This window comes from Labeo rohita, chromosome 25 (assembly GCF_022985175.1).
Source record: "Labeo rohita strain BAU-BD-2019 chromosome 25, IGBB_LRoh.1.0, whole genome shotgun sequence".
Classification (NCBI taxonomy): domain Eukaryota; kingdom Metazoa; phylum Chordata; class Actinopteri; order Cypriniformes; family Cyprinidae; genus Labeo; species Labeo rohita.
In genome coordinates, this window is record NC_066893.1 from 1,302,107 (window position 1) to 1,329,177 (window position 27,071).

Consider the following 27,071-nt stretch of genomic DNA (forward strand, 5'->3'; position numbering starts at 1 on the left):
GCTGCTAATTACAGGCAGCTCATTAGAAAGCAACCAGATACAGCACCACTTGATACAGTGTGACATCAAAAAGCTGTGTTGGGCATCATGGGAGCATTCAAACATGCTCATAACGCTTACTTATTTGATCAAGATGATGAAATATTTCCTGGAAATTCAATCCATGAGAGAATAAAGATACGTCAACAAATACGTCACAAGCACACTCACATCCACATCCCATGATGCCTTGTGCTGAGGAAATTCCTGCTGTGAGAGGGCAGACCCCAATAACAAGATCTATAAAAATAACTGTGACATCCTGTTGCTATGGTCAACAAACAGCGAGATGATTGATGAAGACAAACTGCTGCAGTGATGGACATTGCGAGATATCGCTCTAAGACTGCCCGTCTTGCTTCAGTCCTTATGGACACATGAAAGCATCTGAACTCTCGCTCTCAGACGGATCAGATGTCAGCGCTCCATTTTCCTGCTCCAGGTGTTTTTTTAGTTGTTTTCTTCAACAAGTTGTTTTTACATGCCTCAAGTCTCTAAGAGGCCATTATTATTGGAAAACCATGTGAACATCTTTAAAACAGCCATTAAACACAAAAAAATGTCATTGATATGCTTAAATACTTTGGGAGAAATTCACTAAGAACTGCGGCCAACGATAGGACATTTATTTTTTAGTGTTAACAAATGCTTAAATAGCCCCTACACATTATGCATCCACCCTGTTACCACCCTATTTTATGCCATTTAAAGTAATAACCATTCTATAAAAATATTTTTATCCTTCCAAAATGTGAATTTTCCAAGTACAAGTCCTTTTCAACTCCAGCACTACATTCTGTTATATGTGTCAGTTGGAAACGATCTTAAAACGTCAACCCTGTTACTACAATTTTGTAAACAATTGAAGAACAGATTATGTTAACAAATTACGATTTCTAACAAGCACCTTGTAGCGCATGTAGCCCTTGTAGCGCATGACTTTTGGTGGTCAACCCATTATTAACCCTGTTACCTGTTTCTGAAGGTATAATTATATCCACTCAAATATTAAAACTGAATAATGTTGCACAGTGAAATATACTGATATTATATTATCATTTTTAAGATTTAATTATTAATTTTTATTTATTTCTTAATTTATTTTTTAAATATTATTTTTATTTTTTGACATTTTTGTACCAGGACAGTGAAGAGGGATTCAATTTTGTAAAACCGCGCTGTGTATTGGAGTGCTTCCGACAAAGCTATTGGTTCTGGCACCTTTTATTTTACAGAAAAATTACTTGTAAATGGCATAGAATAACAATACAACAACAACAAAATGTAAATTAACAAAACAATTTTCATCCACCTTATTTTTCCTGTAAAAGCGAGTGTGGCCATTTGTAAATTTTATGGGCTTGGCTTCTGGTCTCATCAACATCCAGCTATTTTTAGCTGTACAAAAAAAGCTTGTTTTGCTGTTTGATATTGCAAATTGATGTGTCTTACCATATCATTTTAACATATTATCTTAATTATGCTGGTTATACTGGTTTGTAGTGCAAACAGTTTTACCGTTTACTACACGATGTTATTCTTTTCGTTACTTCCTTATAGCAGCTAATGAACCAGAAGTCTTGCCCATAGGCTTACTTCTACGTTGAAGAAAAAGGTGGATATTACTAAGTTTAGAAAACTCTTGATGGTGTCAACAAAACCTTAGATTATTTAACATGTGCATGTCTTGCATGTTTTGACATCAAGACCAGAGCAAAGGCCTCAAGCCATTTGACAAACTATGCATGCTCTGCATGAAATGCAAATTAATTTGTTCACGTATAAGTAGGGTGTTTAAAAAATGCAATATTTTTGCTAACAATAACAATATGCTAAATCACGAGTGAGCTGGAGGTGAGTCAGGTCTATTCTTGAACATGGGAAGTGCCGTGTTGGCGCTCCAAACCCAACGGCCTGGTGAACTCATCTCAGCGTGGTTTCGCTGAAGGTGCCTGTTCAGACATTGAATGCTAACGTGGAAATGGCTGATCCGGGGCGCTCACTCTGTTAGCATTGGCAGAATGAGACAGCTAGGTCAGTGTCCCGCTCGCTGGGAGAGCAGATACCATATCAGCAAGTTTTGTGCCCTTTGTGTGGACACCGGGGAAGGAGGAGAAGCATGCTGTAGCTTATATGCTACGCACAGTCAGTGATGTGAGTCAGCTACTGATTCATTAGCTTAGTTTAGCCAAACTCAAGAAGCATAGCGTGGGTGTAAATGCACCACTGACAGAATTAAAACAAATTGGTCCTCTGTTACATATTTTGTGATGCCTTCAACAATCTGTTCTTTCAAACGGGGTGTACTGACGGAGGTTTCTTTATGAATGAAGTAGGTAAGGTTGAGGTCAGGACTCGAGCCCTGCTGAGAATTTATCACCCCAACATAAAATTAACAAGAGAAAGGAGCTGTAATTGGCAGGCCAGTTGGTACCCAGCCAATAAAGTTTACAGCAAAGTTAAAATGAAAGTTTACAAGAGACAAACTCCCCTCGTTTATTCTGAAATTAATGTCTCTGGTTGTTTATAGCTCTGTTGCCTTCTGACATCCATTTTGAAAGAAATGCTCCCAGCAGCAAGTTTATGATGTAGTTTATTATGTGGCCTCAAAACTCATGGGCATAAATCATAAAAGCCCAGTTTTTGATTCTCTGTATTGCCTGGTTGTGGAAGCCTAAAGTATACTTCACTAGTTTTGATGTAAACATTGCGGTCTCCGGTAGTTTTGTTGTTGTTGTTGTTTTATCCTACAGTTGCTTTTCTGTGCAGCAACAGCCCAGCCAGTGTTGCCCCCTTGTGGACCAACTAATTGTGCAAGTTTAAAAAAAAGAAAGAAAAAAAAAAAAAACAGGCTGTGAGAATACAGTAACAATGCTGATGACGAAATTTATAAACACTGAAATATAATTTGGGTTTTAAACAAATATTTCACCAAAAATTCAAATTCTGTCAGCTTTTACTCACCTTCACCATCATTTCAAACCAACATGATCTAAAATATAAAAGATTAATGAATGTAAATCTTCACATTTGAAGTCATTTCATGAGCTGCATCCTAATTCAATTCTACATTGATTGTTTGTGTTGACGTATAGTTCTTATTTCTGTAAGCTTTGTGTGTCAGGGAGTGGGAGAGAAATGTCAGGGCCAGTTGTTTAGTTTGTCACCCCTCTTCCATTCTTAATCGGTGAGTGTGACAGGCCTGTGACAGTAGAGAGAGATATTTCAACAAAAACAGTCTGTAAGAGTGGCACTCGGACTGAAATCAAGTAGTTTGGAGTCGGCTAGTGGGACGCAGCCTTAACGTTGCAGAAATACTGTCAGAGTGAAAATGCAATGCAAACCTGCCACTGTAGTTGGACTTCTCAGCACACATGAACACAAAACAGACCTAAGTCTCCTGGATCCAAACTTTTGGTGCATTCGAGTCAAGTCAGAAAGACTGTATTTAGGAGTTGAATGCACTTGGCTTCTAAAAAAAATTAAATTACGAGTGGGAAACTCTGAAGTTTCTTTAAGCCCAAGTTAGTGAGTGCTAACTGCATAAGACACACAAAATGGGAAACCCTTCAGGAGTTTCAAAGCCATCATCTGATTGGTTGAATTCTGCAGGATTTCCATAAATGTGTGGCATGTTCTTTAACGGTGTGACTGGAAACAAAGCCGTTGTAACATCAAACCCCCTCACTGAAGAAGCAAACCTTCATGTTTACAACTGTGACAGTGAGCACTTATCACAATCTAATAAACACTAGATTTCCAAAAGAATGTCGAGTTTGCAGCGTCAATAACTGGGTTTCCATTCAAAGTTATTAGAATATTGCATAAAACATTTCTGTCTATAGAATCAAATAGAACAAATTCATCACTTCCTGATAACCTGCCACTACATATCACTAAGAAGAGTAGGAGATGCCACTAAATGTAATCATTTTCATATATAATAAATTACTTGTGAAATACAAAAAATGTGGCCATTGCTTTATGAGGTTGTTGCCTGCTGTTTGGGAACACTTTCGTGTAAGACAGTTCTAGAAGGCAATTACAGAGAAATGTTTTCATGACAGACTTTCCTCTGGCATTTCACAATGACCATTACAACATTTCAGATGCTTGTGCAATGAGATCGGTCTACTGGTTAGTCAGGTTATGCTGTCCCGTAGTGCAAAGTCATGACTTTTTTGATGTGCATCGAGGCAAATGCATTTCCATCTCCAATTATTCGCATGAACCCTTTTTCGCACAAGTCTGAAACTATCTCAAGTGAGCGTAAAAACTTTTTTACTGAAAATTTGGTGTTTCCATCACTCGTTTCTGATGCGAGACTTAAAGGAGAAGTCCACTTCCAGAACAAAAATTTACAGACAATGTACTCACCCCTTGTCATCCAAGATGTTCATGTCTTTCTTTCTTCAGCCATAAAGAAATTATGTTTTTTGAGGAAAACATTTCAGGATTTTTCTCCATATAATGGACTGATATGGTGCCCTGAGTTTGAACTTCCAAAATGCAGTTTAAGTTTCCAAAGTGCAGGTTGTGATACCAGCCGAGGAAGAAGGGTCTTATCTAGCAAAACGATCTATTTTCATAAACATAATACAATTTCTATACTTTTTAATTTCAAACGCTAGTCTTGTATTATTCTGCCTAAACTGTTTTTTTTTCCCAGTTCATGACAGTTAGGGTATGTTGAAAAACTCCCATCTCATGTTCTCCCTCAACTTCAAAATCACCCTATATCGCTGTTTTACCTTTTTTGTTAAGGGTGTTTGATCTTCTTTGCATGTTCACTTTGCAAAGACTGGGTCTGTTCCTCTGCAGTGATGAAGGATGATTTTTAAAATGATTTTTTTCGAAGAAAATACGATCAGAGTTTTTCGACATACCCTAACTGTCTTTGAGTGGTTGTCAGTCATATGATCTCTTGGACAGTCCAGATCTTCTGCTGTAAGTCTGGCACAATGAAACTAGTTGCATGTTCAACATTTTTTGTATTGAGTAATTACGAAAGAATATACAACAATACAATCTACACCAGAGGTGCTCGACCCTGTTCCTGGAGATCTACCTTCCTGCAGAGTTCAGCTCCAACCCTGATCAAACACACCTGAACCAACTTGATAATTACATACAGGTGTGTTTGATCAGGGTTGGAGCTGAACTCTGCAGGAAGGTAGATCTCCAGGAACAGGGTTGGGCACCCCTGATCTACACCTTTGTAAAAGAAATAAAAATGTAATTTCTAACATGCCTGACATTGAAATTGCAACTTCCCAGGAGGACCAGATCAGACCAAAACTTTCTAAAAGTGGCACATTTGATGTTTGAATATGTGCAAACATAAGCGTGAGATTTGAGAGCTATGGCATTAGCAAATTAGCTTTGTCATCAGCATAATATGACTATTCTGTTGGTCTCAGAAGTCATATGAGCTACTTTTATCATGCTTTTGTGATTGTTTTTTTTTTTTAAGCTTGACACATCCAGGTCACTGTAAGCTTGTGTTAAGGTGTAAATGCTCAAATGCTTTCTGTAACCAACACATAATAACATCAAAAGTGTAAAAAACTATACAGCAATTAATCAGACCTATCTCTGAGAGTGTCATGCTTACTAAAATGAAACTGTATCTTTCTGAAGTGCTTTAAAGACGCTTCAGAAATGGGCTATATGGGCATGTTGAGGGTTTCTCAGCTGGCCGTGTTGTGTTGTCTCTCGCTGGGTGTGTATTAATGAGCTTTTCCCTTCATCAATGACACTCAGGGTCGCGCGGCTGACGGCAAAGTTCACAGCCCTGTTTACAGCTCAGGTGAGAGATGCTCGGGGAAGAGGTGTCACCTCCACGATAATTAAAAAACGCAAGCGTTCACTGAGGGGGCTGTCCTTCAACCGCCTACATGCTGTTCTGGGAGAAGACTGTTTGTATGCTCTGCAAGGAAATGCTCTGAGAAAAAAGACTGAAATAGAGCTCAATCCTCTTCCCAAAACACTGCGTGGTATGGTTTATTGATTTATGGTACTAGCAGTTCCTGCTGCGTTATATACAATGAAGTGTGATGTAATACAATGTAACATACATTTGATGATTTTTATGTGCATTTCTAAAACAGTCCTTTCTGGTCCTCGGATGTTTCATAATTTGTATCACTGTGCTTGTGGTATTCCTCACAATGAGTGTCACGGTGGACGCTCATGGTGAAGAGTATTTTTTTTTTTTTTTTTTTAAGCGAGAATATACTTGTTTAGACTTCAAATGTGTGGTTTGATAACAAAGACAACGACTATTTGAAAACATATTCTTCAAGTAACTGTGTGAAAATTATGCTTTATTAATTGATACTCTGTAAATCATACTTTGTGTGAAAAGGAATAAAAGGTGTCAGAGTTTTACTGCCTCTGTGTTCATTTCTTTTGGAAACTGCAGTGATATGTACTTATTGGTATGTATTTTGTGTCCCACAAAAAAGTGCTCCCAGGTATGTTTTTGCCATGAGACTAGGTAGAAAATACCACCCAAATAATTAAATACCATTGCTTGATTAATTGATTGATTGATTGATTGACATACCATAACTGAAGATGCAGTGACGCTCCGAGTGTCCTCTTCAGGTCCCTCCTGTTCATCACTCTATACAACACATGGAGAGAGAAAAAATAAATAAATATATTTCTTATGCGAAAAACTGTAAAGTACATAATGACCATCTATTAAATTTAAAGGATAAGTCCACTTCCAGAACAAAGATTTACAGATAATGTAGTCACCCACTTGTCATCCAAAATGTTCATGTCTTTCTTTCTTCAGTCATAAAGAAATTGTTTTTTGAGAAAAACGTTTCAGGATTTTTCTCCATATAATGGACTGATATGGTGCCCCGAGTTTGAACTTCCAAAATGCAGTTTAAATGCAGCTTCAAACAATCACAAATGCGGTTGTAAATGATGCCCATTGAGGTACAAGCGAAACGATTGGTTATTTTCAAAAAAAAAAAAAAAAAAAAAAAAGATTTAAATACTTTTGATGTCAAATGCTCATCTTGTCTTGCTCTCCCTGAACTCTGTTTTTGTCCCGGTTCAGTACAGTTAGGGTATGTCGAAAACCATCGCATGTTCTCCCTCAACTTCAAAATCTTTTTACCTTTTTTGTTAAGGGTGTTTGATCTTCTTTGCATTTTCACCTTGCAAAGACTGGGTCGGTACTTCTGCAGCGATGTAAGATGATTTTGAGGGAGAAAATATGATGGGAGTTTTTCGACATACCCTAACTGTCTTGAGTCAGAATACAGAGTTCAGGGAGAGCAAGACAAGATGAGCATTTGAGATTTAAGTGTTTAAATTGTATTATTTTTATGAAAATAACAGATTGTTTCGCTAGATAAGACCTTTCTTTCTCAGCTGGGATCATTTGGGATTGTCTGAAGCTGCATTTAAACTGCATTTTGGAAGTTCAAAATTGGGGCACCATATCAGTCCATTATATGGAGAAAAATCCTGAAATGTTTCCCTCAAAAAACACAATTTCTTTACAACTGAAGAAAGACATGAACATCTTAGATGACAAGGCGGTAAGTACATTTTCTGTACATTTTTGTTCTGGAAGTGGACTTCTCCTTTACACTGTAAAAATTCATTCTGGAATATTCATGGTTATGACATCACAACTACAAGTTCATTAACATATGACAACTCTCATTTGCATTTACATTTTTAATGTACAATAGCAAAAATATTCTGATCATTTATAAGGGTCAGAGTGTAAAATAGTCATGAAACATAAAATTATATCTGCTTTTGGTAAGAACCTTGACTAACATCAGAGAAAATGACAGATAATTCTGTGCTTGTACAGCTTGTATGATGCCACTCAAGTGCTCATCTCTCTGTGTCTCATTATGTGGAGCCTCCTGATGTTATGATGGACATCTAGACACTACAGGAAATGTGAGTTAAATGGCAAATGAGCAATCACTGGAGAATATAGTGGAAACAAGGGAACAATTTCTCAAACTCTTACATACTTACATATTTTTATAAACATCCACGTCTATTTCTAGTAGGATGTAAGAGAATGAGATCAACAGAATATGAAGGGAAAACAAAAACTGAATAAATAATGCGCATCTACCCCTGAACAAAATGGCCATATTTTAGCACAAAGTCTTTCTCTCCTTCTCCACACAAACAGCCAGTCTATTTCTCTTTCTCCTGTCAAACAGTGGTGAAATGTGGGGCTCTGACAGCTAGAAAAGCCTGCAGTTTCACACCGCTCTACTGTCAGACAGAGAGTCCTCTCTGAATCTGAAACACACTCCACTTCCAGAAAAAAAATGGTGAAAGTGAAAGCTTTCAATATTTATAGTTTTTTTTTTTTTTCCTCTTTTCCTTTTTTTACCAGAGGTCTATCTCAATTTAGTTAGTATGAGGTCTGCACTTTTTAAAAATGGATAGTTCTGACTCTACGTTTTGATCGTTCAATCTGATCTCATGAGAAAATTACTGTTTTCAAGTGGCAGTCAATGGAAGCCATGGAATAAAAGAATAAAAAAGGTAAATCTGAATTTAGATTTCAAAATTCTGACTTTATTCTTTATTATATCTCACAATTCTGATAAGAAAAAAAAACTTGCCATTCTCTCTTTTGAGTTTATATCCCACACTTCTGACTATTCCCCCTCAGAATGGACAAACTCGCTATTGTTGAGTTAAATCAAGTTATAAAGTCCAAAATACGAGATACTGAAAAAAGTCAGAATATGTGGAATAAAATAGGTTAATGTAAAATGTTACAGCTTTAAATAGTATTTCATGCTGTAACTGTAGGTCTAATATAATATGTCCCCTATGAACTGCATATGTGAATATTATTGTTTAAATCCAATTTATGCTTTAAAAGTAGAGTAATCATAGCAGGTTTCACCCATAGTCTGTCTGTTTAAAAGTCTATGCTTAGCTTCAAATGGCAGTTTTGACGACAGTATTCAATAAAAATGATTTGCATTTCAATTCTGACATCCAAAGGCACAACAATACATTTTATCTCTTGGATTTTTCCCGTTTCTCTCCACTTGTTACCAGTGTTTTTCTGCAACCACTATGCGCGCGCAGCTGCAAGTGACGTAACTGTGACGTCTGCTCGAAATTGGTCTATACAAATTTGCACTAAATATGGGAATAAGCCACACTCGAAGTTAGTGTAAAATGGCAATAAACCCGCCTGTGACCATATATACACTAATGTGCCAATTTGCTACATTACTTAGCAATGTACGCTAGGAATTTCCCTATGTGAATTTCACATCGAGTTCAACTCTGACACAAATTTGTAGGCAGAACAATAGCAAGTTATCAATTGCATTGTTAAAAATTGTTTACTTAATATGAAGTAATACGAACTTGATGACAACCTTTCGTTCTGTTCGGTGGGATTTCTGCTGCCAGCTTGTTTCTAAGAATAGGCCTACACTGTAAACCCTTAAAATTAATAACATTTCTGCAATTGTTTAACCATTTATGTAATTTACTTTCTTTGCCATGGGACACAAAAGGTGTTTTCTCCAACATGCTGTGACTGACAATAAAACCATAAAATACACAGAAAACCAAACATTATTACAAAAGGAATCAATATTATTCATGCGCTGTAATCCAAATCTTCAAAATCCATATGATTGAGTGGAAACAGTCCCAGATTCATTCCTTTATAAATAAGCATCAACATAAGCATCAAAGCCCGCACTGACACGCTCTTTACATATCCAAATGTTCCTTGCATCCCAATGTGCATACTATCCACTGTATCTGCCCTAAATAGTATTGAAAATTACTACTATCACATAGAATTTAGGATGGATAGTATGCACATTGGGACGCAGGTGTTGCCGCATCAAGAAAGAACAAGTTTTATGGCAGGATAATCAAATGCTCATTGGCTCTTACCTACTTCATCACAGATTGCAACTTGCTGTGTTTCTGGTGAGGTGTGTTTGAATGAGAAATGCGTGCCTTCACGGAGTGGATCGGGATATATTTTCAGCGATTAACAACTTCAGTTGTTAATCTGCCAGGAGAACTGCGACTGCAATGCATATTCATTTGGAGTACTTTTGGTAATGTTTTTGATATTTTCACAATAATTTATGATTGTGATTGCACTTATCTGTCTGTCATGTTTTTCTTTATACTGTACAGGAATAGTTACGGTTAGGTTTAGAAGTAGGTGTGGAATTAGCGCCTATAAAAATATTTTAAATGTTATATTGTTACTAAAACAGTCATTTCCATGAATATCTTGGTCAATTACATTTTATATTCACTATAAAATGGGTAGGTTTAGATTTGGGGGTAGGTTAAGGAGTCTAAAAATCACAGTCGCTTATTGATAAAATAATAAATGCATTGATATGAATATCAATGATATAAAAGATACTTAAATATTTTACTTTTTTAGCTAAAAATATGTAGCGATTTGTACGTTGAAATACATCTAAATTGTAGGTTTTAGCATCAATAAAACGCACAAAAAATTATGTTTGTGCTTGTAAATATTACGTAATAATACCTACATATAATCAATGAGACCACGCTGTTCAGTATTGGTATTTTGTCACCTCCAGTCCTATTTTCTTTTTCATTTTAGAGTCTGTTCACACAGAAAACATTTTTGCATTCCATTGCACTATTTTCCCATTGTAAACACTCACTAGATGGACATCTTGACTGTTGTATTAGCGTCTTTAGCAGTGTCTTGCACAAAAATGTGGCACACAAGTTAATATAATCTAATTAAAAAAAAAAAAAATCCCATTCCACTGCTCACACGTTCTTTGTAAATGGCTGTTGTATAGCATAGCCTTTTAATGGCATATTACTTTAGTGAACATTTATTTAAAAGGGTGCTATTATGCTTTTTCACTTTTTGAACTTCAGTCAGTGTGTAGTGTGTATCTTTGGGCATAAAAAAGATCTACAATGTTACAAATCTCAAAGTCCACTCCAAATCGAGATATTTTGTTTTTAAAAAGTCCTACAACAAACTACAGCAAATTGACTACAGCATTTGTTTTCCGCATTCAATGATGTCACAATGCGGTCCATTAGCATATCATTCAATTAAATCCCGCCCACGGAAATTCAAACTGTTGGAGGGAGGGTAGGGACGAGGTGGGGGATTAGCCTAAAATGCAGCATGGAAAACCGCTTCAACAAGCTGCAGCGCAACGAGTATAAACACAAGCACTGACTAGAGTAGCCGCTTTAGAGCAGTAACGTGCCGCAGACGTATGGGGGTCGAAACACATGCCGAAGCCACGATCTACTCCGGTTGCCATGTCGGAGCCATAACGCTCAACAGACGTGTGCAGTGTGTGGTAAGAGACTTATTCATCATACAGTGTAGATAGCTCCACTTATAACACAAGCGTTTTTGTAATTGTGCACTAGAATGAGCTAGGTTAATCAGTGATGATGTTCTTTGATAATGTTAGGCTGTTTTTAGCCTTATGCTGGAGCTGGTTTCGGGCAATTAACCTAAATATGTAAAATAATTAAATAAATTAGCACAATAATACCATGTACTGGCAATAGGACCCAACACTACTATAGCATATCATGCATCCTAGTTGTACAGTATGACTTCCTTCTTTCAGACGAATTTTACATTAATATTTATCCTGGCACTCCTAAGCATTAGAATGGTACAGATGGGTGTTTCTCCTCATCAGTCCAAAACAAGTCCAATAATATGCATCCATCCATAATAAAAAGTGCCTCACATGGCTCCGGGGGGCTAATAAAGGCCTCCTGTAGTGAATTGATGGGATTTTGTAAGAAAAATAACCATATTTAAAACGTAACAATCACTTTAATATAGCTTGCGCTAACAGTTGTACTGAAATACCGTCTAAGCTGTTCGCCAATCACAACACATTTCATTTTTCGGAAGGCAGAACTTTATTAAACCCGGCACTAATTGAGCCATATGTGCCAGGCTGGGAGAAATGTATTGTAATAACGTAAAATGTTATGTTTTTCGAACCACCAAGCATTTAAGCATGTTCTAATACACCCCCAAAACAAAATCAAGACTTTGTAAAAGAGGATAATAGGATGAGATTTAGAAAAGCTTCATGTCGATTTTATTCTATACAACAATGGTTCATAATGACTGCGGGCTCTCAAGTTCATGCCTCAGGTTGGTTGTGTGATCTTAGAAAAATAACAGCATACAATATATGGAATGTCATGAGACAATTCTCATTTTTATGACAGCTCCCCTTGTGGTGGCACTGAGAATGCATTTGCACTTTTAACATTTGAACTCTGTTTTCACATACTTGTGGAGCAATGTAAGTGTAGTGTCAATGTCAACATACAATATATATATATTAGTGGTATTATACTGATTTTGTTTTTTGAACTGTTTATACACATATAATAGTTGGTGTCTTATTTAGTGTTTCGAGCGCGTGATTAGTATGACTTCAGGCATGAACAAAAAGAAAAGTAATTCTGTGATTAAAAGCCCAGAGCTAAACATGGGAATAGTACATTTTTATTCATAATCTATGAGATTTAGCGGGCCATTTGCATATCTAAATGATTTACATATGGTACAGAGACCCTCCAGTCATAAATAATTTAATATCACAACATTTCCTGAAGGAGCAGCTCATCAGGGCCACATTTAACTTTAATTACTCTTTTAAAATCACAGTTATGATTCAATAACTCGCTCGCAAAACTAAATGTACCTCAACAGATTACTGAGATGGAAATAATAGCAGTGGACAAAAACAGACAGAGGAGTTGGGGGAGGGAGAAAAAGAGAAGGATGGATAGAAGAGAAACCAATGAAGGAATGCATATGAGGGTGTGTTTTAATAAAGAAAAAAATGTAATAACAATACATAAAACAGTCATTTGATATAATATAAAATAAATAAGGCTAACCTATCCAGCTTGCAGTCCAGATTGCATTAGTTTCTCTTTCTGCAGCCTCACACTGGTGATAAAGACATTGCAAAAGTAATCCTTATGAATCCAGTGATGCAATACACATTTTATAGTAAGTAATATCTTTTTGTGTAAATAAACAAATAAATAGTATTGCATAAAGGGGATGATCTGGCCAACTATCCATTTTATGTACTCTGATACTATCAGCTAAGTTGTTCTGCTGAAGAAGTCTTGCAGAAATAAGTCATAACTATTTAGAAAATTAAATACTTTAAGCTTGAAAAATTCTACCCTGAACAAAACCATTACAAGCGTCACGTAACAACAAAACGACACCCCCAAAGCATCTGAGAGCGATAATCAGGTCCCCAAAATGCAATGTGATTCATCTTATACTAATTAAAAACCTTGCACAGCAACATTAACATATTAATTGAGGTTCAAGCATAGGGCTGTTATGATGAGGAAATTCAAATGAGTCTTTCAGGAACAGAATAGAAATTGCGGTAACAGAGGGGTGAAGATAACACACTCACACACACAGACGCTGCTCTTGTACAAATGGCCTTATCTTCAACAGAGGCTCATGTGTGTGTGATCTGACATGCCACCCACTTCCATTATCAGACGGCATTTAGAAATGAAAAACCCATTTACTCCCATTTACATCCCGTCTGCCTGTGGGAGAAAGATCTCTTGCCCCACAATGTTCCCAGGCATTGTCAAAGTGACAGGACGGCGCGCAAGGTCACCCGAAAACCTCTCAATGCGCTTGTTCGCAGAGGCAAGCGACAACGGCTTACTGGCTAGTCATTTAAGAAGGGCCATTTTCTCATTTGGTAGCGTGTTATCTCTTACATATATATGTGCATTGAAGGTGGCGTAGCAAAACACTGGTGTTTTAGTTAAGAGAAAATGACTTGGCTCCACCTGACACCAACCGTTTTATGGAGTCGCGGGTTTAGGCCATTGATCTGGAATATAAAAAAAAAAAAACCATCATAACTTTTTTTTGCCAGGAGTGGCAGTGAGGTCAGGCTTGGATAAGCGTGAAATCACAGGATGAAGGAAGAATATCTGTTGTTTCAGCCTGGATTACTACCACGGCTGCCCTAATGTTTTCTTTCAGCAGGATGTTAGTGGAGATGTTACTGCAATACAAGATGTTTTCCTACGCTGTACAATTTTTAAATCCTTCAAAATAACGCAATGATAGTTTGTGCGATGTGATCTTAAAGATATAGACCAGGCAAATTGTGCTACCATGTACAGTGATTTTGACAGAATGTACAATAAATTGTAGCCAACATCTAGTCATTCCAGCGATTCATTGTTGACAAAGACGGTTGCACACCAGAAATGACATTCTGTATGTGCGTTCTCAAGCAAAATTGGGAAAAGTTCACTTTTGTAATGGATGTTAATGAGTTTGCAAACTTTAAAAAACACCACCTTTGTTATATTTTGTATTGATACAATGTACTGAAAATGCACAATATGCAATCTTCCAGCCTAGCATGAAATCATGATGTATATTAAAGGAGAAGTCCACTTCCAAAACAAAGATTCACATATGATGTACTCACCCCCTTATCATCCAAGATGTTCATGTCTTCTTTTTTGTAAAGAAATTGTGTTTTTTGAGGAAAACATTTCAGCATTTTTCTCCATATAATGGACTGATATGGTGCCCCGATTTTGAACTTCCAAAATACAGTTTAAATGCGGCTTTAAATGATCACAAATGTGGTTGTAAATGATCCCAGTGAGAAAGAAGGGTCTTATCTAGCAAAACAATTGGTTATTTTCATAAAAATAATACAATTTAAATACCTTTTAATGTCAAATGCTCTTCTTGTCTTACTCTGGTGAGAACTCCATTTTTGTTCCGGTTCATGACAGTTAGTGTATGTCAAAAAACTCCCATCTCATGTTCTCCCTCAACTTCAATATCGCTGTTTTACTTTTTTTGTTAAGAATGTTTGATTTTCTTTGCATGTTCACTTTGCAAAGACTGTGTCAGTACTTCTACAGTGATGTAGGATGATTTGAAATGATTTTTTTAAGTTAAGGGAGAAAATACGATGGGAGTTTTTCAACATACCCTAACTGTCTTGAGCCAGAATACACAGAGTTCAGGCAGAGCAACACAAGACGAGCGTTTAAGATTAAAAACTATTTAAATTGTATTTTTTAATGAAAATAACCTATTGTTATGCTAGATAAGACCCTTCTTCCTCAGCTGGGATCATTTACAACCGCATTTGGGATCGTTTGAAGCTGCATTTAAACTGCATTTTGGAAGTTCAAAATCGGGGCACCATATCAGTCCACTATATGGAGAAAAATGCAGAAACTTTTTTTCTCAAAAAACATAATTTCTTTATGACTGAAGAGAGAAAGACATGAACATCTTGGATGATAAGGGGGTGAGTACATTATATGTGAATCTTTGTTTGGACTTCTCCTTTAACAATGATTTTGGACAACAATTTTCACCACTGGCTAAGATTCACTACAAAGAGATTCACTGCCACTGAATGACTATAATCAATGTATGCATACAGAGCGTGTGATCTCTGCAACGTCCAGTTGTACAAAACAGACCTTCCCACCTAAGAAACATGGAGATGTTAGTCCAGTCCAAAGTGGTACATGGAAATCGCATACATCGGGTGATAAGAATCAAAACTCAAAACGTAGTTTAGAGAACAAGTACCGTCTAAAAACCCATGACAATGCCCTGTGACAACAAAAATCCTTTAGGATCCCAGAAATTTGCCTCAGATGGCAAAATTATACAGTGTGCACCAGGCTTAAGGCATCAGTGGAAGGTAAAAGGTAGTGAGGTTGATAGGATGGTAGTTGCTTTGTGGATCTTTAATGGATCACTTAATGGATCTTTCTCATTCTAATGTAATTTTGAGAATTTTGTGTAATTTTAAACATTGTGTCAGACAGCTTCTTTAATGTTGATAAATGTTTGCTTATTGTTATCTCAAGCTAAATTGTATGTATTGGCACATGCTGGGATAGAATTATGGCTTCAGAAAAGCAAATACTGTTGATAGTAACAGGGTTGACAGTTTTACAGTTCACTTCACCAGTATCTACTAGGTGTTTATTAAAAACATAATAATCAATAATTTACTATAGATATAGTAACAGGGTTGACATTTTAAGGGTAAACTATGTAAGCAGCTCTATCATCATGCATAACCAAAAATTAATCCACCTACAGTAGTCTGAGCTCACAATGTTTAAAAAGACAATGTTAAAGCCTGTTCACACTAAGACAAATGTTAGGCCCAAAGAATCTATGCAATAAACTTTGTTTGTTTGTTTAATCTCTCTGGAAGCCTGTTTCCACCACTAAAAAAAAAAAAAAAAAAATAAATAAATAATAAAAAATGTTGACCTTTTTCTCTCAGAAATGCCAGATATAAATCTGCAGTTGCAAGTTATAAAGTCAGAACTGCAAGAAATAAACTATTCTGAGAAATAAAGTTAGAACTGCGAGATACAGACTTACACTTCTGACTTTTTTTCTCAGAAATGTGAGTTTAAATCTCACAGTTCTGACTCTATATACACACATTTGCGATTATAAAGTCAGGATTGTGAGATTATAAAGTCAGGATTATGTCTTCTTTTTTTTAGAATTAGCCTTTACAGCTTGCAACTGCAAGTTTACATAATTACGTAATTTCTCACAATTCTGAGAAAAGAAGTCAGAATTATCAGAAGTCAGATATTTCTCACATTGTAAGTTTATATCTCCAAGTTCTGTCTTTTTGTAAAACTTAATTGCAAGACAAAAAGTCAGAATTGGGATGCATAAAAAGTTGCAATTACCTTGTTTTATTCTTTATTCAGTGGTGGAAACAGGCTTCCATCAATCGTTTGCATTGTACTGCAAAAAAAAAAAAAAAAAAAAAAAAAAAAAAAAAAAAATGGAAAAGATTCAAGCTTTTGGTCACATGCCCAAAGCTGTTGTTGTTATGTAAACATAATGCTTGGTGCCACTTTTTCAAATAATAATAATAATAATAATAATAAAACTTCCTTTCTTCTCTATGACAAACTGATGTAAGAAATGTGAATTTGCACAACGCATCCTTTGTGTTCCACCCTATTTCTACTTTTCTATAAGCGCCACCTACTGTCATAGAATAAATATGCATTTTCGTTCATCTGCTGTTACTTCACATTGGTCTGAGCAGACAAATCGGATGCAAAAATTTTGCAGAATTTTCATGCAGAATATTTATGTTGATTAAAAATATATATATTCAAATATCACAGAGAATACAAGTTATTTTCAGTGGTAACATATGGTATGCCATTAATTCTCTTTAGAGAAATGAACTTAAATTGAACTCAGATCACTCAATGAGAGTGTGTGACACCATAGAAGGAAACAAACAAACCATGCTTAAACCTGTAACCGGCTGTGTATGTCGACCCAAATCAAGAGGTCTAAAAACGTGCTAAGATCTGACACAGGAGGGCAGACCGGGCTGACCTCATCAGCGGGGTGACCGTACTCACTGTACGGTTAAGACATTCACTGAGCCAGGACAAACAGGAGTCTCTAAGAGGATTACAAAAGACAAGCTGAGAAAACATGATGAGCCAAAGCCAGAGATGCACTTGAGTATGTAATGATGAGCATATGCTGTTTGATCAAATGAAGCCGGAGCTACTAAAGAAAACTACATTTTTACATTTTTTTTAATATGTGCTTGATTATTAAAAATTTCGCAAACACAATTTAATAATGTGGGTGGCTGCCAGGGAGTTCAAGGGGTTGTTAAGTTGTTGGTAAGTTATTCAGAGTAGTTATTAGTGTGCTGCTGTTTGGTTGGCAGAGGGAATCTGTTTAATTCTGGGTTCACACTGCAACATTTCAGCCCCAATGAAAATTGCTGACAAATATCTGAAATCAAAGGCTATTCGCTGCACGTTTATGCGAGGGACAATCATGTAGAGTGTTATCAAAGACATGTTGTGGATCCCCGTAAGATATTTGGCATGCTTAATATCAGGACCTGTTGACGACTCACAGTCCTGCAGTGTAAAATGTGTTTTGACTGGAAATGACATCACCAGCGACCTACAAGAGCCAATGAGAGGGCAGATACAGAGCAAGGGAAAGTTCAGTGGGAGGAGTAAAAGACCTACAGCCAATGAGAGAGCAGATACAGAGCAAAGGAACATTCAGTGGGAGGAGTCATAGACCCACAGCCAATGAGAGAGCAGATACAGGGCAAGGGAATGTTCAGTGGGAGGAGTAACAGACCTACAGCCAATGAGAGAGCAGATACAGGGCAAAGGAACATTCAGTGGGAGGAGTCATAGACCTACAGCAAATGAGAGGGGAGATACAGGGCAAGGGAATGTTCATTGGGAGGAGTAACAGACCTACAGCCAATGAGAGAGCAGATACAGGGCAAAGGAACATTCAGTGGGAGGAGTCATAGACCCACAGCCAATGAGAGAGCAGATACAGGGCAAGGGAATGTTCAGTGGGAGGAGTAACATACCTACAGCCAATGAGAGAGCAGATACAGGGCAGGGGGAAGTTCACTGGGTGGAGTCATGGACCTACAGCCAATGAGAGGGGAGATACAGGGCAAAGGAACATTCAGTGGGAGGAGTCATAGACCCACAGCCAATGAGAGAGCAGATACAGGGCAAGGGAACGTTCAGTGGGAGGAGTCAAAGACCTACAGCCAATGAGAGGGGAGATACAGGGCAAAGGAACATTCAGTGGGAGGAGTCATAGACCCACAGCCAATAAGAGAGCAGATACAGGGCAGGGGACCATTCAGTCAGAGGAGTCATAATAGACCTATAACAAAACATCAGCAAGCAACCATTGTCCTTTATATTGTTTTTCATTTACTTTTTTTATTTTTCCACTCCAAATCAGTGTATAGACAACTTGGACTGCAAGCTTTTTGCAGGTTACTGTTTTTGAAAGGAATCTCTCATGTGATTTTACATTATTTCCCTATCAATTCTCATATGTGTTTGGTTGTGAAATGCAGTTTGTAGACAAAGGCAGAGTTGTTGGCAATTCATCCCATTAAAAAGTTGTGTAATGTGTTGATCCTGTTGTCCAACTAGATGAGACCCCATACAGTCATGCAGTGTGAACCCGGCATAAGATAAAAAGACATTGTTGTGTGTGTTTATAGTGCTAACTTTGCATGAGATGGCCGCTTCGCTGATCAGAGATATGGTGTCACTCTTTAAGGACAGCAGGTCGCTGCTGCTGAGTTCAGTGCCATCGCAGGGACTCGCATTGCGACTGGAATCGCTGTGCATCACGTCCTCATACATCACAGATAAATTTATGTCCTCCGCCTGGTCTGATGAGATCTGAAATACACAAATACACATTTGAAATGTCAGCCAAATCATTGAAATTACACACTAAATTAACAATATTTCAAATTAAATCTCAATTAATTTCAAAGACCACATAGTGGTCCATGACAGTTACAGAACTACTAGTCTCGCATAGCCAGATCTTCAGACTGATGGCAGAAGGTCTTGAAACCTTAGCCACTTTAAGTGGCCTAGGCCCACCAAAGAGGTCATATGACTGACAGGTAAAGCAACCAATCACGTTTCGTTTTGTGTTTAGGGGTGTGGAAATGTCCTTACAATAACAGACTGGTATGTAAAACTCTTGGACGTATTTTAAAGATTTTATGCTATGAACTTCAAATATTTCACATACTTTTAAAAATTCAGCGTTTAGTTGATCCTGATAAGTGCTCATCGTCACAACGGAATTGGAAACTTATTTATTCATTAGATGACGCATAAATCCCAATTTCAAAAAACTGACCCTTATGACTACTTTTGTGGTCCAGGGTCACAAATGTTTTGCAAATAAAAGCAAAGTTTCTTAGCTGAACACAAACGTTTTGCAAGAGAATACAAAAGCTTTGAAATTTAAATATGCAAAATGATGGACACTATTTTGAATTATCCAGGTTAGGTGCTAACAGTTCAAATGAATATATTCAAAAATCAATTCAAACAAGAACAGTGCAAAACCAGTGTGATTCCCCCATCACATCAACATGAAACAAACCTCAGCGATCAATTTCAATAGGACATGAAGTCTTTCAGCTCTCCATGACATCTCTTAAAATTCCCTTATGTGATGCTATTTATCATATAAAACAATTCTTTTACAGACATGATGTGAGTTACATTCGTTTGTGCCATGGAAGAGAATGAAAAGACTCGCCTTACTTGTTGCATGCAATTAAAGCCCAACAAAAAGACACAGGAAACAGTTTAATATCTCATAGAGACTGTAATTACCCGGTGAGAGTCCCGCGGGACCTCATTACTGAAACACTCTCATCACACAAACCGCTTATAAAAACACTCTCCTCCAGCAGTAAAGCACACACACACTCCAGCCATTCAATAAAAGAGACACATCAATCAGTTTAGTACAGGTAATTACTCTTGAGAAACAGCACTGCTGCATCTTTACATAATTATGACACCAATTTACACTATAAAACGGCCTAACCCTCTTACTGACAGCAATCAGAATAAAGTTGATTGATAATCACAAATAAAGTAACTATGAGAGGACTGAAAAACCAACAAAACAGACAAGTGAATCTCACAAAGAAATGTCAGATTTACATTTTGTCCCCCACAAAAACCTACAAAAATCAAACCTAATATTTAATATTGAAATTATTTTCATGACAAATAAGCATATTTACCTGCCAAATTGTTAGTATCATATTATAAAGTTAGAACACGTCTGGACACATTGATTGATTGATTGATTGATTGATGGATTGACTGTATTAAAATCAACAGATGAGGTTAATTATTTGACCAAAAAAATAGAGATCATACAAAATGAATGTTATTTTTCTAATTAATACTGAACTGAATAACATATTTCACATAAAAGATGTTTACATATAGTCCACAAGGAAGAGAGAGAGAAAGTTGCATTTATAAAAATGACCCTGTTCAAAAGTTTACATCCTTGATTCCTAATACAGTGTTGTTACCTGAATGATGCACAGCTGTTTTTCTGTTTAGTGATAGTTGTTCATGAGTCCCTTGTTTGTCCTGAACAGTTAAACTGCTGCTGTTCTTCAGAAAAAAATCCTTCAGGGCCAACAAATTCTCACAAAAAAAACATTTGTGAAAATAATAAATTATTTTGAGCAGCAAATCAGCATATTAGAATGATTTCTGAAGGATCATCTAACACAAAAAATAAGAAATTACAACCTAAATTTTAAATTAAATTAATTAAATTAAATTAAATTAAATTATTTTAAATTGAAATAATATTTCACAATACTATTTTTTTCTGTATTTTAAATAAACAGAGCCTTTGTGAGCATGTCGAAAATAGGCAAACAAGGGCATACAAAGCCCTTGAACCAGAAAATGAAATCCAAACAAAACAATTTGGGTGAAACTTGGTGATGGGTGAAAATATGAAATTCAGCTGGTTAAAGGTAAAGGTATCTTTGTAAAAATTGCAAAACATCCACCTGTTTCCCAAACGCTCCCCTATTGTCCACTAGTTGAAAAAAACCCAAACTCAAGACTTAAAGGAACACTCCACTTTTTTTGAAAATAGCCTAATTTTCTGGCTGTAGCACTTTTAGCATACGTTAGCATAGATCATTGAATCCGATTAGACCGTTAGCATCTCGCTCAAAAATGACCAAAGATTTTCAATATTTTTCCTATTTAAAACTTGAGAGTTCCGTAGTTACATCGTGGACTAAAACTGACGGAAAATGAAAAGTTGTGATTTTCTAGGCTGATATGCTTGGAACTATACTCTCATTCTGGTGTAATAATCAAGGAACTTTGCTGCCGTACCATGGGTGCAGCAGGGTCAATGATATTACGCAGCCGTCAACTCTTCATCTACACAAACGTAGTGCCGGTCACTTTCAGGCGCTGCGTAATATCATTGTGCCTGCTGCACCCATGGTACACCAGCAAAGTTCCTTTATTATTACGCCAGAATGAGAGCCATATCAGCCTTGAAAATCACAACTTCTCATTTTCTGTCAGTCTTAGTCCACGATGTAACTACGGTAGAGTCAAGTTTTAAATAGGAAAAATACTGTCATTATATATGGTCATTTTTGAGTGAGATGCTATCAGTCCAATCAGATTCAATTATCTATGCTAAGCTATGCTAAAAGTGCTACCGCCAGACCCGGAGCTTGGCTGAATGGATTCGAAAATGGTAAAACTCAACTGTTTAACTCTAGGGGAGTTGAAAAAAGTGGAGTGTTCCTTTAAGGGGTGTTTACCCAACATAGTTTTCAACTGAAAACAGAAAATGTTTTTAGCCATTAATTTACACAACAACTGTATTTTAAAGGCCTGAAATTGAAAGTGAATATGGGTTTAAAATGGCAAGTTTTTGAAAACGATACTGTGTAAAGTACAAAAATGTGAAATCACGAAAACTGCGACGTCATGCACGTTTATTATGTGTTCAGTCTATAGGAATATGCTCAGGAACGTAGTGTTTACAAAGAGACATCGCCACCTACTGGCCTTGCATGAATAATAAAGCATTTTTACTTGTTTTCACAGATCCAAGTGAAAAGGAATCGTTTTGACAACACTGTCGCCTGTAAGCGAAATATTTCAAAAGTCAAAGGAAAAACGCTTGTGTTTTTAGTTCATTATTGTTGTGTAAACGTACCCTCAGTTTATAGTTTAATTTTACATTCATATGTAGGGACTGGTCTATACATAGTCTGTGAAATGAAAGTGTGCAGGGAGTTAAAGTCCTGATTAATGCGGTCCTGATTACTGGGACAAAAGGGTAATAGTTTCTTTTCACCACAACTCCATTTGTCTCTAAAACATGCAAATGTGTCGCCTGTACACTTCTCTTCATCTTCATATTATTTTAGTTCACCCAAGCAGCACGTGCACTGCTGAGATAAATTACATCCAACATTAGCGGAAAACATTCCTCTCTCGTCTTCTTTATTGCTGTCCTTTAACAGACCTGTCAAAAAGCCTCTAAAAACTCTGCGGACATGTTCAGTCTGAGGCCTAATTAACTTTGTTCAAGTATTCATGTACTGGCGAGAAGGAAACTAAAGCGTCACTTTGCTGGTTTTGATCAGTATCATGGACTGAGCAGTAGTGCGAACGACAACTGGAACATTGTCATAACGACTATCTCTGATGATCATGTAGCGCTACACTTCTAAAGACTCTTCACACGTTTTAAGATGCAAGAGTCAACTGAATTGCTCGAATGAGAACAGGGGAGAGATAAACTTGGGGGGAGGATGTTGAATGTAAAATAACAAGAGAATCTCGTGTCAACAGCGCGGCATACATCTGTGACAAATCAAAGAGAATAAACAACGCTGTGATTCCCGCGCACCTTGACAGGCCGAGCGGAGAGCCAAAGCGAAGGCGCTTGTGACAGGCGACGACTCGGGGTGAGCCTCCGAGTTACTAAACTCAACTTTTTAAAATTGCAACGCTAAATATGCGCTGACATCGCAGCGTGAGTCTGGCACATTGAGAACAGTTTTACCTCGAGCTCCGCTGAAATGTTGCATGCATTTTAGAAACTACTACTCGCATTGCATATCACACCTGAAAGGCTGTCATAATGGCACGTCATGTCCTGTAGACGCCCGCACCCCGTTAGTCTACTGCTAAATACCCTACAGAGACACACAAAACCTTTAAAGGTAACAAGATACACTTTTACAGCATTTATTTTTTCCCTGAAGTCCAATTACAAAGTAAGCCATGGTTTTTTCACCCTTTCTCTGACCTTTAAAGGGGTCATCGGATGCAAACCACTCAGTTGTTTTCATTTAATCTGTAAAAATAATTTCCCCTTTTTCAAATCAAGCCATTTTCAGCTTCTTGTCTGTTTGACGTCACACCAAAAGAGGCCGCTCCCATGATAGATTGATTGACATGGCCGTCTTACCTTAGACCCACCCTTATGAGCTGTAACAGTCTGATCCCCATCGTTTTGATGCTGGAACAGGGACCTAGACAAGAATGGCTCCTAAGCAGTTGAGGTGTTCTGTTGCTGGATGTAATAATGAACATAGTGGTCGTCATTTACTCCCGACATCTGAGTCGCTGAAGACGCAGTGGATAACTTTTGTTTATAAAGGGAATGCGCCTCCCGATCTAAACAAATGCGTCTATGTTCACGCAAATCATTCGTGATCCAGCTTCACTTACAGGAGAAGCGAGTATGAGTTCTTTTTTTATGAATATTTGCAATCGCCTTTCCTAATAACGTGCAAGCTAACAAGTTCTGTGCCTAAACGTGGATAAAGTAAACAGGCTCGTCACTCCACAGAGAGAAGAGAGGGGCGGGCTGAGCAGAGCTCATAAACATTTAAAGCAACATCAACGAGAACAGGCTGATTTGTGCAAAACTGATTTTGATATAGGTGAAAAGGGTGTTTCTTAAAGTACCACTGAGAAATTTTAACTAAAGCATGTTATAGAAGTTTCATTAAGACCCTAAAGAATCATATCAACTTGTGGAAAATGGGCATCTGATGAAGTATACTTTTGTATGCATACGTTAGCGTATGTGTACATTCGAATGAGTAGCCTTTTGAAGTATAATACATATTAGGTGGTCGACACATGCACTCTAGAAAGCTTCATCCATGTCTATAAATTATGACCGATAACAGATATTCTTAAAGTGAAGTAATTAAAGTAATTAGTTAGTTAGTCATGTGCCTTAGTGAGTTGGAGCCATGCATTTTCATGGGTTGAAGCCATGCATTTCAACTTCCAGTTGTCTCCTTTAATTAATCATTACCAAATTATTTGCAAAAGTATCATTATGTTATGGCTTTACTTGTTGAGGCACATGACTAAATAACTAATTCTAAATCCATATCCACAATGACATATTACTTAACAATTAGTTAATAATTCTGTGCCTCAACAAGTAAAGTCATAACATAATGTTATCTTAGCAAATCATTAGCTAATGATTAATTAAAGCAGACAACTGGAAGATGAAATGTGTGGCTTCAACCCACTGTGGTAATTAACACATGAATTTACACTATTAGTTAATAAAATAAGTTATTAGATAATTAATACATTATGACACATTTAACTAATAACAATTTGCTGATGAAGTAATTATTAATAAATGGTTTAGTTCTTCATGAGTTATATGTTAACTCATGATTATCTCTGCATTAGTTAAGCATGAATTAATGCATATTTGTGCATCCGTATTGTAAAGTATTACCAAGATTTCTATACTATTTTTGCAGTTCACTTTTAATACACAATCTATAATGTACTCAGTTTTTATTTTGTTAGTTTGTTTTTTGTTTTAGTGGAACATTTTTACATCAGATTTCTCTGAGAGATGTTAATTCTACAATTCTTAGCATGTAATGCTTCAAGAAGGGCTGACACAATGAGCTGCCCTCTCACTAAAGCATAGACAAGCCTCTTAGCCCTTTAATTAGCCCTCAAACACACCTACTCACACACACATAGACAAACTGCAAAAAGAATTATCCATTCTCACTAGAAATATTCAACAGCTGCTTAAAAAAAACTAGCTAACTGCTTACACTCCTAAACATGCTGGGTGAAAATGTTTTTGACCTTGCTGGGTTATGCCTATTGGGTCATTATGTTGGGATATTTTTTCCAGTGTTGGGTAGTGTTTGTGGAACCCAGCTGGGCATCTTGACCGACGTAGGAAATGAATGGGAAAAAATATGAAAACTCAGAGAATCTTTTGGTTGAACAAAACTACAAAAAATGCACAGCAATCAGTTTATGGTTATTTAGATATCTAAATCTAATTTACTGTTTGATAATTATTGTTGTTGCTCTTATTTTAGGAGATGTTCCTGATATCTGAGTAACAGTAATGCTTCCCATATGTTCCCTTTCTAAAAATCGTAATGTTCGATTGTAATCATAATAAATAGGGAGCTATACAGGAGCTTACATGACATTACACAATTTTTTATTTTTAATGACACCAAATGGCACAATTCTCATCTAAAAAAAAAAAAAAAAAAAAAGATTTTAAATGCGTTTACTTTGTTTTAATGTGAAATGTTGCATTTATTGAAAAATAATAAAAACAACCCATCATGTTGGATAAAGGGTTTAACCCAACAAGCTAGGTTAAAATAACCAAACACTGGGCTTGTCCATATTTGACCCAGCATTGGGTTGCCAAAATAACCCAAATTGGTTTGTTTTAACCCGGCATTTTTTAGAGTGCATGCCTTATATTGAATTCCATAAAAAAAAAAAAATGGCTGTTCTTGTAAATAATTGTAACTACAGCAACATGAAAATATTTATTTTAATAGTAATAATCAGTGTTGGGGGTAATGCATTACAAGTAATGCAAGTTATGTAATCAGATTACATTCTCAAGTAACTAATAAAGTAACACATTACTTTTAAATTTACTTTAAATTTACTTTTAAATATGTAATGCAAGTTACTTTGTTTTCCCATTTATTCACCGACATCTCTTCTGTCCCCATGTTGAGAGAAATCAGGAGTAAGGCACTTCCTTTAACCTGAAGCTTATTAATTTAACTTTTGGTGTGACAGGGGCTTTACAGTTGCCAATTTTTTAAAAATAATTAAATAAATAAATAAGCAAGTCCAGCTCAGTTGACAAAAAGTAACACAAAAGTAATGCAACGCATTACTTTCCATTAAAAAAATGCAGATTGTTGATTATTATTTTTTTTTTATTATTTATTTTTTTTTTTTATGGAGTACCGCAATATTGTAATGCATTACCTTTAAAAGTAACTTTCCCCAGCACTGGTAATAATACATCATACATCATCACTTTATATTAGGTGGCCTTAATTACTATGTACCTACATTGAAATTAATCATCTGATACAACACACTTATTGTGTACATACATGTTTTTACATTGTACTTATATTTTTAAAAATACCTGCATGTAAATTACATCTGTAATCAATTTCTGTAATAACATTTATAGTTAATCATCTCTACAC

The 27,071-nt window shown here is 36.5% G+C and overlaps 1 protein-coding gene across 1 annotated transcript in view; it reads right to left on the minus strand.

Moving 5' to 3' along the window:
• Positions 1–27,071, minus strand: part of LOC127156179 (uncharacterized) — a 70,731-nt gene that overhangs the window by 1,620 nt on the left and 42,040 nt on the right. The window contains exons 4-5 of the mRNA XM_051098914.1: positions 19,204–19,380; positions 6,608–6,667 (exon numbers count right to left, since the gene is read on the minus strand). Coding sequence (XP_050954871.1) covers positions 6,608–6,667; positions 19,204–19,380 — 237 coding nt within the window. The remainder of the gene's footprint in view (positions 1–6,607; positions 6,668–19,203; positions 19,381–27,071) is intronic.